The sequence below is a fragment of the Paralichthys olivaceus genome, chromosome 4, assembly GCF_024713975.1.
Source record: "Paralichthys olivaceus isolate ysfri-2021 chromosome 4, ASM2471397v2, whole genome shotgun sequence".
NCBI classification, from domain to species: domain Eukaryota; kingdom Metazoa; phylum Chordata; class Actinopteri; order Pleuronectiformes; family Paralichthyidae; genus Paralichthys; species Paralichthys olivaceus.
This window is the reverse complement of record NC_091096.1, coordinates 13,812,033-13,825,792: the sequence shown is the minus strand read 5'-3', so window position 1 is coordinate 13,825,792 and position 13,760 is coordinate 13,812,033. Positions and strand designations below refer to the sequence as shown.

At 40.9% G+C, this 13,760-nt stretch overlaps 3 protein-coding genes across 4 annotated transcripts in view; 2 read left to right on the top strand and 1 right to left on the bottom strand.

Annotated features, from left to right (window-relative positions):
* Positions 1–873: 873 nt before the first annotated feature.
* riok2 (RIO kinase 2 (yeast)) lies at positions 874–5,504 on the top strand. The gene is made up of 10 exons (XM_020100795.2): positions 874–1,055; positions 1,829–1,967; positions 2,069–2,185; positions 2,781–2,956; positions 3,064–3,152; positions 3,260–3,451; positions 3,544–3,636; positions 3,960–4,370; positions 4,588–4,687; positions 5,015–5,504. Exons 1-10 carry the CDS (start codon positions 990–992, stop codon positions 5,174–5,176), a joined length of 1,545 nt encoding a protein of 514 aa, XP_019956354.1. The 5' UTR covers positions 874–989; the 3' UTR covers positions 5,177–5,504.
* Positions 5,505–6,619: 1,115 nt separating this feature from the next.
* LOC109638044 (protein limb expression 1) lies at positions 6,620–11,846 on the top strand. Its single transcript, XM_020100822.2, has 6 exons — positions 6,620–6,832; positions 7,550–7,755; positions 8,440–8,580; positions 8,671–8,766; positions 9,840–9,917; positions 10,469–11,846. The coding sequence occupies exons 1-6, from the start codon at positions 6,757–6,759 to the stop codon at positions 10,976–10,978; spliced, it is 1,107 nt and encodes a 368-aa protein (XP_019956381.2). The 5' UTR covers positions 6,620–6,756; the 3' UTR covers positions 10,979–11,846.
* Positions 11,847–12,362: 516 nt separating this feature from the next.
* The window catches only part of LOC109638045 (coiled-coil domain-containing protein 42 like-2-like), a 3,676-nt gene continuing 2,278 nt past the window's right edge, over positions 12,363–13,760 (bottom strand). For both annotated transcript variants that reach the window (XM_020100823.2, XM_069523862.1), the window contains exons 6-8: positions 13,193–13,414; positions 12,934–13,092; positions 12,363–12,853 (exon numbers count right to left, since the gene is read on the bottom strand). In XM_020100823.2, the coding sequence (XP_019956382.2) occupies positions 12,740–12,853; positions 12,934–13,092; positions 13,193–13,414 (495 nt within the window). In that variant the 3' untranslated portion in view covers positions 12,363–12,739. The remainder of the gene's footprint in view (positions 12,854–12,933; positions 13,093–13,192; positions 13,415–13,760) is intronic.

The following is a 13,760-nucleotide window of genomic DNA, read 5'->3' as shown; positions in this document are numbered from 1 at the left end:
AATGTCTACAAGCACAAGAAGGAAAGTGACTGTTGGACTCACCGAAGGTTCACGGGAGAGAACAGAGCTGCTACCGGACCACATGCTGTGCGGCCATCTCTCCACGAGGCGGCGCCGTGAAGACTCCATATTTAAAGGCGGGATCAATGATTCACACATAAATGAAAAAGCGTTAAAAGGAAAGATTGGAGACTTTCTGTCTTTGATATTATTTTTACAATATTTATTATCCATTTAATTCAATCCTGTGGAATTCAATGGCTAATGTGCAATGCATTCCACTGCACATATTCTGTTTCAATTGTATATATAATTTCTGTAATATCTCTATTTTATATGCTCTTGCTCTTATATTGCATGTTTAATTATTCATTACTTTTATCACCGCACACAACAAATCTCCCCATTGCTGGATGAAGAAAGGATCATTTTATCCTTTTCTTATTAGAAGTAATTGATTATCAAAATCACTGCTGACAAAAATATGTTCAAGTGTATAATGTAGGAGGAATATGAAAAGGGAAATTGAACTTGTAGTTTGGGAAAAGAAAACATTAGGGTCACATTAAAGAGGACAATATTCGGACATTTCAAGAATAAAGTCGTAATTTTATTATCTCCATCTATCTATCAGTTTATTCTGTGTTTGTATCTAAATTTGATTTCAATAGTACATAAAATAATTTTAGACTTTAAGACTTAAAACTTGATTTATATTATTTTGAGAAAGATTCTCATTATAAAGACTTACAGGATTTGTATTTGTTCATCATAGTTTAGTTTTTGTATTTTTTGCGGTTTGCCCTTTTCCACGTGGTACCACCGTGTATCACGTGCTTCGGTACGTCGCGATGACGTCAGTACGTTAGCCCGAAGTGACGTATGCTCCGCTCGTTGAACTTCCGCCCTGCACGTGTGTTTACTGTGCCCGAGCTAGCTCACAGAAACATTAGCGTCATCAGGGATTACACGGTAACTGTGAGTGAAACATGGGGAAGCTGAACGTGGTGGTGCTGAGATATTTGTCCCGAGATGACTTCAGAGTCCTCACAGCGGTAAGACACCGAGCTCCCAGCTGACAGAGCTAGCATGTGCTAGGCTAGCTCTGCCCTGTAGCCTGACATCAACACTAGCACACATCAACACCTCATTCAGGAGCTGTACACACTCTGATCACCTGGTTCAAGATAGTCACAGTTATTACTTTCGTGTTCATTAAAAACAAAATAAATCTCCATATGTAAATTGTTAAGTAAACTAGTGCTTACATGTCATATTCGTTATGGAGACATGATGACAGGTAGCAGCAGTGGAATGACAACCAGAGATTAATACGATTCGTTTATATTCATTTGAAATTCTCGTAAAGTAACATTTAACATGCTCCTTTCTAAAGTTTGTAATTACATCTGTCCACCTTAGCCCACAATAAATCCCTGGTTCAATATATTTTAGTGCTGGTGATGTTAGACACAATTCTCAGTAGAGCTGATCAATTAATCGTTGTGTCAATCAGTAGGAAATGATTCGTTAAATCGACTGATAATTGATAGAATGAGCTCTTTTTAAGAAATATTTTTACTCAGGCAAACTGTGGAAGGCTGTAGGAAATGGTGATGTGTGTTTTTAACCAGTGTCTGACATCTCATGGCCCAAACAACAAACTGGTTAGTAAAGGAAATAACTCATAATTGGTAACTACAGCATTGATCAACTAAACCAACCACTGTCTGTGCATATATGTTTAATCCATTTAATCTGAAGATAATGTGAAGCTTCTGTTCATGATCATCAAATTCTCTTTTGTCCTGGTCATTTCCCCACACAGGTGGAGATGGGGATGAAGAACCACGAGATTGTTCCAGTGAGTCTCTTGTCGTCCATCGCGAGTCTCAAACACGGCGGCTGCAACAAGATTCTCAGAGAACTCGTCAAGCACAAGCTCGTAGTCTATGAACGCTCAAAAGGTAAGACAACCCACAGCAATGCTAGCTTTATCTCCCAAGTACAGACAGATAAACCGTACATGTAGGTTATCTTTCTAACATGGTGTGTACTGTGATTTTAGCTGTGCAGGGCTACAGGTTGAACTACGGAGGATATGACTACCTTGCCCTGAAGACTTTGTGTGCCAGAGAAGTGGTCATTTCAGTTGGCAACCAGATGGGAGTGGGTAAAGAGTCAGGTAAGAAAACCATCTCAGTCTCTGTTAAAACATCAACAACAAGAAAACAGCTAATATGTGTCCATGACAGGCAGACATAATTCAGCATAACCTTGGTTGACATTACTTTAGCTGTTCACCTTGACACATCAAACACATATCTTTCTTATAGCGCTATGTGTTTGATGTGTCCCCCTACCGAACAGTCCTAATTGAATAATTTGGATATACCCCACTCACATAATACTCCCACCATGTTTGTCTTAAATCCATCAATATAATACATTATATGCTGTGATATTTTTCACCTGCAATCAAATGGTAAAATATTAAACGTGGATACATACATCATGAAGAGCTGGTCTGGTCCCTCAAATGAAGACAATATCAGAAAATAACAGTGATATTGAATTATTCGTTAAACTTTTCAGTTAAACAAGTCAGAAGTTGTGAGAATACGTCTTTTTCGTACCATAAATTAATCCTGAGAAGGCAGCTGAACAGAAGTGAGCATAAAGAAATTAAACTGAACAAGACATTAGTGTTAATGATTTCATGCTTAGGTCAATCTCTCATTTGCTCATGTTAAACATTTCTTTTTGTTTACTTCCTGCAGACATTTATATTGTGGCGAGTCCAAACGGGGAGCAGTACGCACTGAAGCTTCACAGGCTGGGTCGTACGTCCTTCAGGAACCTAAAGAACAAGAGAGATTACCACAAACACAGGAAGAACATGTCCTGGCTTTACCTCTCGCGCCTCTCTGCCATGAAGGAGTTTGCCTACATGAAGGTGAACAAATCAGATGAAGTAGAAATAAAATGTCACCAGTTACTGTATAACACATGCAGTAGGAATTCAGTTTTGTGCATCTTTTGACTTGTCCCCAAATGTTTCAGGCATTGTACGATCAAGGTTTTCCTGTTCCCAAACCTGTGGACTACAACAGACACGCTGTAGTGATGGAGCTCATCAATGGATATCCACTGTATGTAAACAAGTCTTGCTTCTGTCTTTCTTTAGAATATTATGAAGTTCACTCTTTCTACTCTCTGTCTATTTATATAATGGGTTTGTATTGCTTCTCTCTTCCAGGTGTCAGGTACATGAGCTCCAGGATCCATCAGGCCTGTACAGTGAGTTCATGGAGCTCATAGTCAAACTGGCCAATCACGGCCTGATTCACGGCGACTTTAATGAGTTCAACCTCATGTTGGATGACCAGGACCACATCACACTGATTGACTTCCCTCAGATGGTGTCCACATCACATCTAAATGCTGAATGGTCGGTGTTGCTGCCGTAAATTTAAAAATCAACAGTTAAAATTGATAATTAAAAAAAGATGTAAATGTTCTTTTCTCAACTTTTGTTTCCAGGTATTTTGACCGAGACGTCAAATGTATCAGAGATTTCTTTGCAAAAAGATACAATTATGAGAGTGAGCTCTTTCCAACCTTCAAAGACATCAGGTAAGTCCTTTTTTTGTTTTAAGATATTTTTTGACATATCTTGTGTATTGATGGGACAGTAAAATGAGGAGAGAGAGCAGAGAAGACACACAGCAAAGGGCCTGTGCTGGATGTGTATATAATATATATATTTATTTAGTGGGAACATCGAAATCTCTCTCCTGTTGTCTACATTGTTTTATCAAGTAAAACTATTCTTTTTTCTTTGTGATTTCTACTGCTCTAACCAAAACAAAAATAAATTGCCGAAGATAATGAAAATGTTTGAAGTGGAAACGCCTCTGTAATGATCTGCTGTTGTCACTGTCGTCACCCAATCACAGGCGGTCATGTTCTCTAGACGTGGAAGTCTCAGCTAGCGGCTTCACCAAAGATCTGCAGGAAGACAGCGAATTTCTACACCCAGCAGGACCTGATGGAGAGGAAGATGAGGATGAAGAGGAGGACATAGATGAAGAGGCAACAGATGAGGAAGTAGAAAGAGAAGAGGAGAATGTGGACATGGAGGAATACAAACATGCAATGCTGGAACTAGAAGGTCTGAAAGTCAGTGATGCACATGAGGATGAAGAAGAGGAGGAAGAGAGTGAACAGAAAGAGACTGAAACAGCACCTGTTGTCACAAGTGATGAAAAACCAGAGGAAGGCTTAGAGGAAGAGTTGAAGGAAGCAGAGGATGAGTGTCCAGAGCTGGAAGAACTTTCTACCTCCAACAAAGAGTTCAAACCCTTCAGGTAATGAAAAGTCAACACAATAAAACAAAAACACAAATCTTTTGGTCTGTTAATAGTAGAGTTTGACAGCGAGACAACACATCAATACATTTCAAAGACACACAGTCACATCAAATGGCTCATAAAGGCTCAAAAATTGTACTAAAACTACACTGGTTGGTGGAGGAATACAATCACAGGGTGGTCATTTTATTTTTCTTTGTGTTTTCTCCTCCAGAGACTCGGACAGTCTCCTACACTTGGCAGAACACAGGAGGAGGAGGACTGACAGTGAGGGCACAATGGGCAGCATAGGGAGCTGCTCTACCATACCACCAGTAAGTTCAACACACTCACAGAGCTGTCTGTACTTGTATTATAAAGGAGGAATCATGGTGCGAGCCCGCAACATAATTACAGTACCATTACAAATACTGATTTGATCTCCTATTTGGACATTTTACCACAAACTGTAGCAATACTAGTACACACTTTTGGGCTAAAACTGATATTTCCTGCGTTGTTCCTAAAGAGTGTTCACATGCTGTTTCAGTTTGTGAAAGAATTAAATGTGTGACTCGTAGCAGAGGCAACACATCTACATAGTGTTCTGACATTCGTCTGTGGTAACCTGCTGTGTCCGTGATTGTGTGTGTGTGCTGCAGGAGGTGGTCCGTGAGAAAGTGCGGAGGCAGCTCAGCAAACAGCAGAAGGCGGCACAGAGGAGACGTCTGCAGAAGGGAGAGGCCAACTTGGTGACTAAATCTAGGAGGGACAACCAAAACAACATCAAGTCTAGTATGGAGGGCGCTGACTTCTGGGGATGAATGGGACTGCAGGGATGGGCAGACAGCATTCATGTCAACATGCCTTTTGGTATGGTTAACATGCATGCGACATGGGTCATCTGTCACTGTCTGAAGAGTTTCAAACCCAACAAGACTTTCAGGACAGAAAAACCTGAGAGAGGAATAACAATTTAGATCTGAAGTGAAAACTGTGTGAATATATTTCCCTGTTTTTCACTAGGTGGCTCCCCTCAATGTATGATGATGAGACAATTTTCTGTCTGAGCTGCTGTGGACTATAAAGCTGTAAACACAGTCTATTGTCAGTGTAATTAATCAATTTGACAATTAAACCATTTATATGTTACTGCTGAGTTATGTTTTTCTGTCCAAATTAATGTTTCAACAGGAAAATATGTTTGCCAATCAAGTTTTATTTTAAATTGACACTCGTGTCACACATGACTAAATAATGTACAATATTCCTTAAACAGACAGAAATGTAAAGACTTACCTGGAATGGAAGTTTCAAGTTCATTCTCAGTTTGCACATACTGACAGAGTGACTAATGTGGGTGTGGATTTACCAAATGCATTATGGGAGCGCTTTTCTTTATGCAAATCTCATTGTTCACAGGTCTCCAACTATTATGCTTGTTTGAATAGTTTCCTACCTCCATCCTCCCAGCTGCCAATCAAAAAAGTCAAGATTGACAGGCATGTGAGCCACATAAATGTTCCAGAACATGTCAGTATATTTACTATAAAAAGTTCCAAGGAAAAGATATATATACATGTTCACTCTCTCCCTCTCTGACACATTTTATCAGAGGGTGAGACATGAAAAAGACGAGAGGAGAGAACCTGGGAGCTGAAGAAACAGCTTCTCCCTCAGTATTTGGTTCATTTATGTAAGAGGCTTTCAGAGAGCAGCTGAATTCAGACCCGAACAATGGCCATTCATATTGAAGAGGGTGAATGGAGCTCAGACTCTGGGCTCAGTGGGCTCAAATTAGTGTGTGAAGTCAAAACTATCCCACTCCCCCACACACACATCTCAGACACTACATGTTGGACAGAACTCTTTCTTCATGCTCCTGGATACTGGCATTAGAAAGAAGCAGCTAGTTATTCTCACAGAGCTGTTTATTATTTTCATGTTCCTCAAGACGGGGCGTTGTGTTGTCTGTGGTTCAACTTGACAATTTTGTGCAGGTCTTCAACTATCCAGCTCTGTTCAGGGATTAGCCAGCTGCAAGGCCAGAGGGGAGGGGCTCAGCATTCCTGCTCTGCACCTCTGTGTGAAAGTGTGTGTGCATGTGTAGAAGGAGTGAGGGGCCCTCGGAGCTAATTGGCAGTGAGGGTTACAAAGGTGGTCTGCTTCAAAAGAGATGCTGGTGAGATGTTCACATAGGAGAAGAAGTGGCGAACGAGAGAGTGGTGATTTTTGATTATTTTTTTAAATGTTCCTGTTCCGAGCCGTGATGAAGATGGTGGTTGCTCATTTCTGAGGACGTCTGCACTGTTCTGATGGACGGCTCTGGAGAAGCACATGGGAGCTGAGGAGAGAGGACTGACAGAGATTCAAGTGGCTGTGGAAGTATAAGTGCTGAAAGAGGATGAATAAACTGAGAGCGGAGGAGAGCATCATGTCATACCTGTCGCGGAGTGAGACTGACACCAGCCCCAAAGACCGTGAGTTCAGTTTTATATATCAGACTGTTACAACTTCCATCTGTGTTCACCACTGACCTGATACTGACGCAGTAAAAAAATTACAAAAAGTATGAGATTCATTGTTTTCTAACATTCTAGCTGAATTTTCCTTTGAGTATGTTGCCTGCAACAAGTGTCTGTCAATTGTTTGCTACATGGGAAATGTTCAAACCTATTTCAGGGCCAGAAAAAGATGATTAGTTGAAGGTATGGGATGTTTCCGTGCAGTTAATGATTCTACTTAAGTAAGCATAACTCCGACTGGCTGTATTCATATGTACCACATTTCTGGTTTTGATGACCACTCAAAGCACTTAAATGTAGAGTTTTTCCCATTCACCCCATTGGGGTTCAGCATTTGCCCAAGGACACTTCACTTAAGTCCCCCACTGGGATCAAACTGCCAACCCTCTGGTTAGTCGACGACTAATATAATTTACATAAATCTGACTTGTATATTTACTGCAGGTTAACATTTACAAGGTATTTTACCAAAGTTTTCTCTGACCTTTCACTAAAAACTTCACCATTAATTATAACCCAGTATTTATAGGACTATTTTATGCATCAGACTGGAAATCTAGACTGATGAATAGTGTCTCCTTGAGATAAATTCTGGCCTTTACAGTCCATCAGTTCACTTTCTGTCGCGCTCAGCACCGTCACTCTTCTCTTTGACGTCCACCATGTGTGCAGTGAACGTGGTGGCCATGCTCCATAACTTCTGGGAGCAGAAGCAGACGAGTCAGTCGAGTGGTTCCCTTAGTGAATCAGGAGCTTCCAGTGGTGACACAGCCGTCCAGACAGAAAGCTTGCTGTTGTATGAATCTGCACCGTCACCTGGTCCCCCGTACATCTGCTACGTCACCCTTCCTGGAGGAAGCTGCTTCGGGAACTTTAAGGTGTGTTTGTCATCATCATTGCTTTGTCGTAACATTTCTCCTGAAGCTGGTTAATGTAAAAAAACGAAATGAAAACTAGTTATTCATAAAATGCTGTTGTTGTAACCTGTTGTAAGTGACCACAAAAAAAAAGTCAAGGGTTTTATGATAGTTGAGGTAATGTTCCTGAGTTTATTCTAATGATAAAATTACAGAGAACATAGACAGTGAAAATTTAATTTAAGTCACCAAAACATTCCAGTCTATGTAAATAACTTGTATAATCTTGTCAAATTGTATCACGTCAGCTTCCACTTTCAGAGGTGGGTACGTACATGCAACACTTGAAGGCCTTTCAGTGGGAATAAACACACACTCACATACACACTTTTGAGGTTGTTCTCAATTGATGTTGCCCAGTTTAAATCCCATGATGCCTCTCAATGGGCTCATTGTGACCCACACAGCAGCTCCCCAGCTCAGAGCAGGCATGTGATTGGTTATCTGTGAATGCCTCTAATGTCCTGATCTCATTGGTCTCACTTCTGATCCCATGATTAGCTGTAGTGAAGTGTTAAATCATCATCATTTTAAGAGTGTGTGCCCATTTAGCCCTGGAATTTCTCTTTGAAGTGACACATCCGTTTCCCTTCCTACTCCTCTTGACATTGAGACCCTTCATGTTCATCCTCTCCTCATCTTCAGGTGTGTGACACTCAGGCAGAAGCTCGGAGGGACGCAGCTCGCGTGGCCCTGATGAACTCCCTCGTGAACGAGCTGCCGTGTCGACACATCAACTCTCAGTTCATCACTCAGAGTTTGCAGCAGGCGGCCACACACAGTGCTGTGAGTGTGACAGTCACTATTACACTTAGTTGTGACGACACAGAAGAAGAAGGAGTCTCGTCATGAATGTTGACCGTTGTCTCTGTACAGGTCTCTACAGAGGATGCGTGTGATTCAAGCACCAGTATAGGAACCTACAGTTTGCTCCTCCACTCCTACATAGGAAGGACAATGCTGGAGTTCCAGGTAAAACATAAAACTAAACTTTGTAAACTTTGTTTTCCTTGTATCTGTGCTCATAAATCTTCTGAGGCCATGTGGTAATTGTGTGAAAGATCTATTTAAAGTGTGAAGTGCTTATTTAAAGTAGGGGATCTTGAATATACTTGGACCCCAAATTACAGCATTGTCATTTTATATAATTTGGAGTTATTAAGCCAAACATAGCAAAACCCACAACTGCTGGTAATTCCAGCATACATTGTTATCATTGCGCTCCTACTCTTGTTTTTGCATTTTTATTCCCATCTCACTCGCTCTGAGTAAGACCCCGGCAGGAAGTCTTGGTATGAAACACCTAATATGTCTACCTTAGTGTAAATAAGCATATGTCTGCAGACAGAGGGTTGTTATTAGGGGGAAACTGGTTCATTATGCTTCCAAAGCACGACTCATAAAAAATGGAGAGCTTCCAAGTAATATATACACATCCATATGTGCACAAATGTACTATACATACATTGACACTGAAACTTAGTCACACGTAAAAGCCTGCACGCACAGCACAGCATCAACCATCATGTATGTGACTTTCAGTGCTTTCTAATATATAGAGTTGGTAGCAAATATGTGGTAATCGAACAGACTCAAATAGCAATAGCATAAGGTTGATGAGCAGCTGGAACCAGAGTAAACAGGCAGTGCAGCGTGGACTTCAACCCCAGACAAGTTACGTGTCACATTTTCCATCTGTGCCTCATTAGGTCAATTTCAGACTCTCTGTTTAACTCTAATGTCACCAGCTCTTAACACAGGGTAGCTGTTCAGCCAGACAGTGTTTTTATAAATGACGATGGATCCTACCTGGTGCATATCTATTTACAAAATCTTTTCAAACCAGTCATCCACAGTTTAGGTCATCATGGGTTGTCTTTGTCAGACATACGTGCACAGAGCTGGTGTTAGGGTTTGTTATTCAAGTCATTAACTGAGGAGTTGCACAGAGTTGCAGGAGTGTGTGTGTGTGTGGGGGGGGGGGGTTAGGGTTAGATTGTTGCCTCACCCACTCATTCTCCCTGTCTTGCTCGCTCCCTACACAGGAGATGATGACAGTCTTTCAGCTGTTGCACTGGAACGGGACACTGAAAGCACTGCGGGAGAGGCAGTGCTCTCGACAGGTACAGGCCTTATCTAACATCTCAGTTCAATCAGGAGAGACTACAGTTAAAAAAGGAAGAGAAGAAAGTGAAGTGATATAAGTGAGAGTCCATTTGGTGATTAGACATCTTGAGAGGTTGAAAGCAGGTGAGAACATGCTTTGTGTAGGAAACATCCGGTGTCTAGACACTGGTGGTGGCTTATGGGATGCACAGAATGTTCAGAATCTGTGATGAGTGGACAGGATATAGAGATTTGCGATTGGATGATTGGGGTGATTTGGGAGGAGGAGGTTCACAGGGAAGCATTGAAATGACAGCTGACAACAAGAGAGTGGAGAACAGATTTAAGGTTATTATATGGTCTTGACCTTATAATGTAAATTCCCTTAAGATGTATGTTGTGATTTGGTGCCTTACAAATGAGATTGAATTGATTAGAAGAGGGAGGAGAGCGAGAGAGTTAAATGGTTCGTAGAGAAAGTCATCCTGATTGAACTTCGTTCCTGGTTATAGTAAACCTTGATGAAACTTCAGTGTGATGGCTGCATGTTTTCTTTCCTCCCTCCCAGAGTGTGATTGCTTACTACGCTCAGCGAGGTCTGGATGAGTGCATGCGCAGCAGCATGGCTCTGGATTGGCTCGAGCGGGAGCAGAGGTCACCGGGGCAGCTCGGGGAGGAGCTGCAGGTGGCGCAGAGGGAGCTGGTGCTTGCCCGGCGTCGAGGCATAGAGCTGCGCTTCTACAAGGAGAAGACGGAGATCCTCAGCTTGGCTCTGAGTCAAGCTTACAGTCACCACACATCCGAGGCCTCGAGCCCGACGCAGAGTCACACCTACGAGCATGAACAATTTCCTTTACACGCATTATACAGCCAGGAAGCAGAAGTCCAGATCACACCGCCCTGCAGTCCATCACCAACCCTTCATAAAAACACAAAGCAAACACTCTGGCAAAACTCTGGCAAACACTTGGCCTCCAGCAGTCCTTCACCACGCTCACAGCAGAATTATGGGACTTTAAAAAGAATGAAGAAGAAGGGTGAGGATGGACGATATAAACTTTCATTTGACTCTGAATGAGCTTAACGTCTGCCACTCGAAATGTGAGAGAACAGAATGTATCCAGCAAGGTCACTGTCTTCAGGTTTTTTCATCAAGAGCTAAAAATACTTTGTGCATATGTGTATTAATAATGCTCTAATGTAATTAACACTCTTTTATGAATATAGGACTAAGAGTTAGTGATGCCTGTGTTGCAACTTTAACCACAAGAAGTGCAGCAAATTGTTTAAATCAAGTAGTATTAATATAGTTATTGTGTATTGTACATTATCAATAATCACCATGATATCATTTTTATTAATAGGAAAATAACAGAAGTCAAATATATAAATTGATGTCATGGCTGTGCAGGCACAGTGATGAGGTATAACACATAATGAATCTACCTCAGATTGTGTTTGTCATGCTGTGCCCTAAAAAAGAGTTAAAACCACAACCTTCTCTCAGGAGCAGAAATCCGTCTGTAAACTATGGACTGTTAATAACAATGAACGTGGACTCGGGGTGCAGAAAGTGCAGCCATTGCAGAAGTTCCTCATGACCATCAGAGTTTCTATAGAAGTCTCTAAAATCACTCTCATTTGATTTATAACCTCAGTAAACATTTTCCTCAGGAGTGTATGGTCTCAATCTTTCAAGTCTTCTCCTGTACACCTAGATGTTCACTTAGTAAATTATGATTCCATTTAGACTAAAGGAAATGTTCATTGTTGAAAAAGTATTTTTTTTTGGCCCAGCCTAACCAGTTACCATTTATTTGTTTTTGTATAAAGAGCATCTCTGTCGTATAGACATATATGATTATGATATTACAATGTCACCCATAACTTAAAATACAGGAATTTTAGAGTTGTTTAAAGTATTGAGTAAACTGTTAACTAATGCAGCTCAGGGCTTCTCCCTGCCTCACTCTCACCTGATGTGTTCATACTTACTGGATACTGAGCAACTGAAGTGAATGCTTTATAAAGGGAAACATTTTGCTTGTGTCTTGACAGACTACATGTTGGAGAATATTATTTACACCAATTTAGATTATTCTTATACTTTTCTTGCATGGGTGACATAGTTTTTTGATAAGGAACCATCTATAGAGGTTTTATAAGCGGTTATTAATGCTTAATAAATCACTTACTAACATTATAGATGGATAATATCTTTCCACCGCTGACACGCCATTTTCCTCATCATAGGTAGAATAAATGTGCAGCATTCACAACACACAAGAGAGGAGGAGAAAGAGAAAAGGAAAAGCAGAGAAGAGATCTGTCTTTCTGACTGTCTATCTGTCTGTCTTTCTATAACATGGTTTTATTTGACTTTTATTTACTTTTTATCTCAGTAAATATGGAAACTTAAACAGACAAAACCATTCATTGACTTTCTCTGGAGACAGTGGACCTAGTTTTATCCACATTATCCTTTATTCTAAATTCAAATTTTAAAAAAGCAGGTTCCCACTTCTGCAATGAAAATGTCTGATTAATTACATTGACTCTGATTCATTCCAGACATGATGAATACACAGTCATTACAAAGAAGATCCAACTAGGAATCTTTGTCCAAATGATTATTCAGTTGTCGACTACATTCTTTAGTTTCTTCACTTCATTGAAGTTCATTGTCTTCAAGTTTAAAGCTCAGTTAACTCATAGAGTTTTACTTTAGAACAACTGGATGAACTTAGAATGACTCATGAAGTAGTGATGCTTCGGTAAAATCAGTTTCAAAGCAGAATTGAAAATTATGTTTAAGCTCAAACTGAAATGAAAATGATTATCAGAGTGGGTTGAAAGGCACTTTTTGACTCTTTGTTTCTGTCCATCGTTGTGTCTGTGAGGGAGTTTGATGTAGTTTCACGATGTCCTGATGGTCCTGGATGAATATCTTGATCTAACAGGGAGACAGTAGGAAACAATGATTATTGTCTGTTGCCTGTGGCTATTTGTCACCATCTCTGTCAGGGTACGTACCTTCTCCAGCTGTTTCTCAGTGTCATTCATCCCGACACCTTCTTCTCCTTCTAATTTGCCACCTGTCGTTTCGTAGAAGTTGAGAGTTGCCATCTTCATCTGTCCCAGGAGGAGTATTTTCTTTGCAGCTGTTTCCTGAATGTGGTTCCACTTCCTTTCCTGTGTGAAGACGGGGACAATTGAGTTACGTACAGGAGATATGTTCAACCTCTAAGCATCATTTGATTTGGTGCATATGACTCAGGATGATGTGTGGTACCCAGATCAGAGCTTCAGAGCGTGTCTTGTCCAGCCTGGCCTCAAGCTGGGACAGCTGGTTGCTCCTTTGCAGCTGCATCAACTCCTGCTGGTTATCCAGAGCTGCGAGAGCTTTTCTCTGCTGCTCAACCTGCTCCTCTGCCTCTCTCTCCCTCTGACAGAGCTGCTCTCTCAAGTGCAGCTGACTCTCCAAGTTATCTGCCAGCAAATCTGCATCTTTGAACTGTGACACACGCACACACACACACATGTTGAAGCTGCAGTCATAAAATGTACCATCATTATCTAATCAAAACATACCACGGTTTTCAAAAGAGACATTTCTACAAATTACTACACTCATCCAGATTGTTAGCAGGATTATACAAAAAATACTGAATGGTTAACCACAAAACTTGGTGGTAGGATGTGATATGGGGGGTCAGGAAAGAAAGCAACTACATATTGGTGCGGATATTGGTCTGGATCAGGGGACAGATCAGGGACATTTTTTGACCCTTTTTTTTAACATTGTGAGATTGTGTTTCTCAACATTTCCCTTAATTCCTCAGAGAATAATTCATTGATAT

Excerpts from the sequence above, each read along its gene's own strand:
- LOC109638044 (XM_020100822.2), top strand. The coding sequence starts at position 6,757 with ATGAATAAACTGAGAGCGGAGGAGAGCATCATGTCATACCTGTCGCGG. Across the intron at positions 6,833-7,549 it reads TGACACCAGCCCCAAAGACC|TGAACGTGGTGGCCATGCTC; the intron begins GTGAGTTCAGTT and ends CCATGTGTGCAG. Across the intron at positions 8,767-9,839 it reads GGACAATGCTGGAGTTCCAG|GAGATGATGACAGTCTTTCA; the intron begins GTAAAACATAAA and ends CTCCCTACACAG.
- riok2 (XM_020100795.2), top strand. The coding sequence starts at position 990 with ATGGGGAAGCTGAACGTGGTGGTGCTGAGATATTTGTCCCGAGATGAC. Across the intron at positions 3,153-3,259 it reads CTCATCAATGGATATCCACT|GTGTCAGGTACATGAGCTCC; the intron begins GTATGTAAACAA and ends TCTCTCTTCCAG. Across the intron at positions 3,452-3,543 it reads TCACATCTAAATGCTGAATG|GTATTTTGACCGAGACGTCA; the intron begins GTCGGTGTTGCT and ends TTTTGTTTCCAG.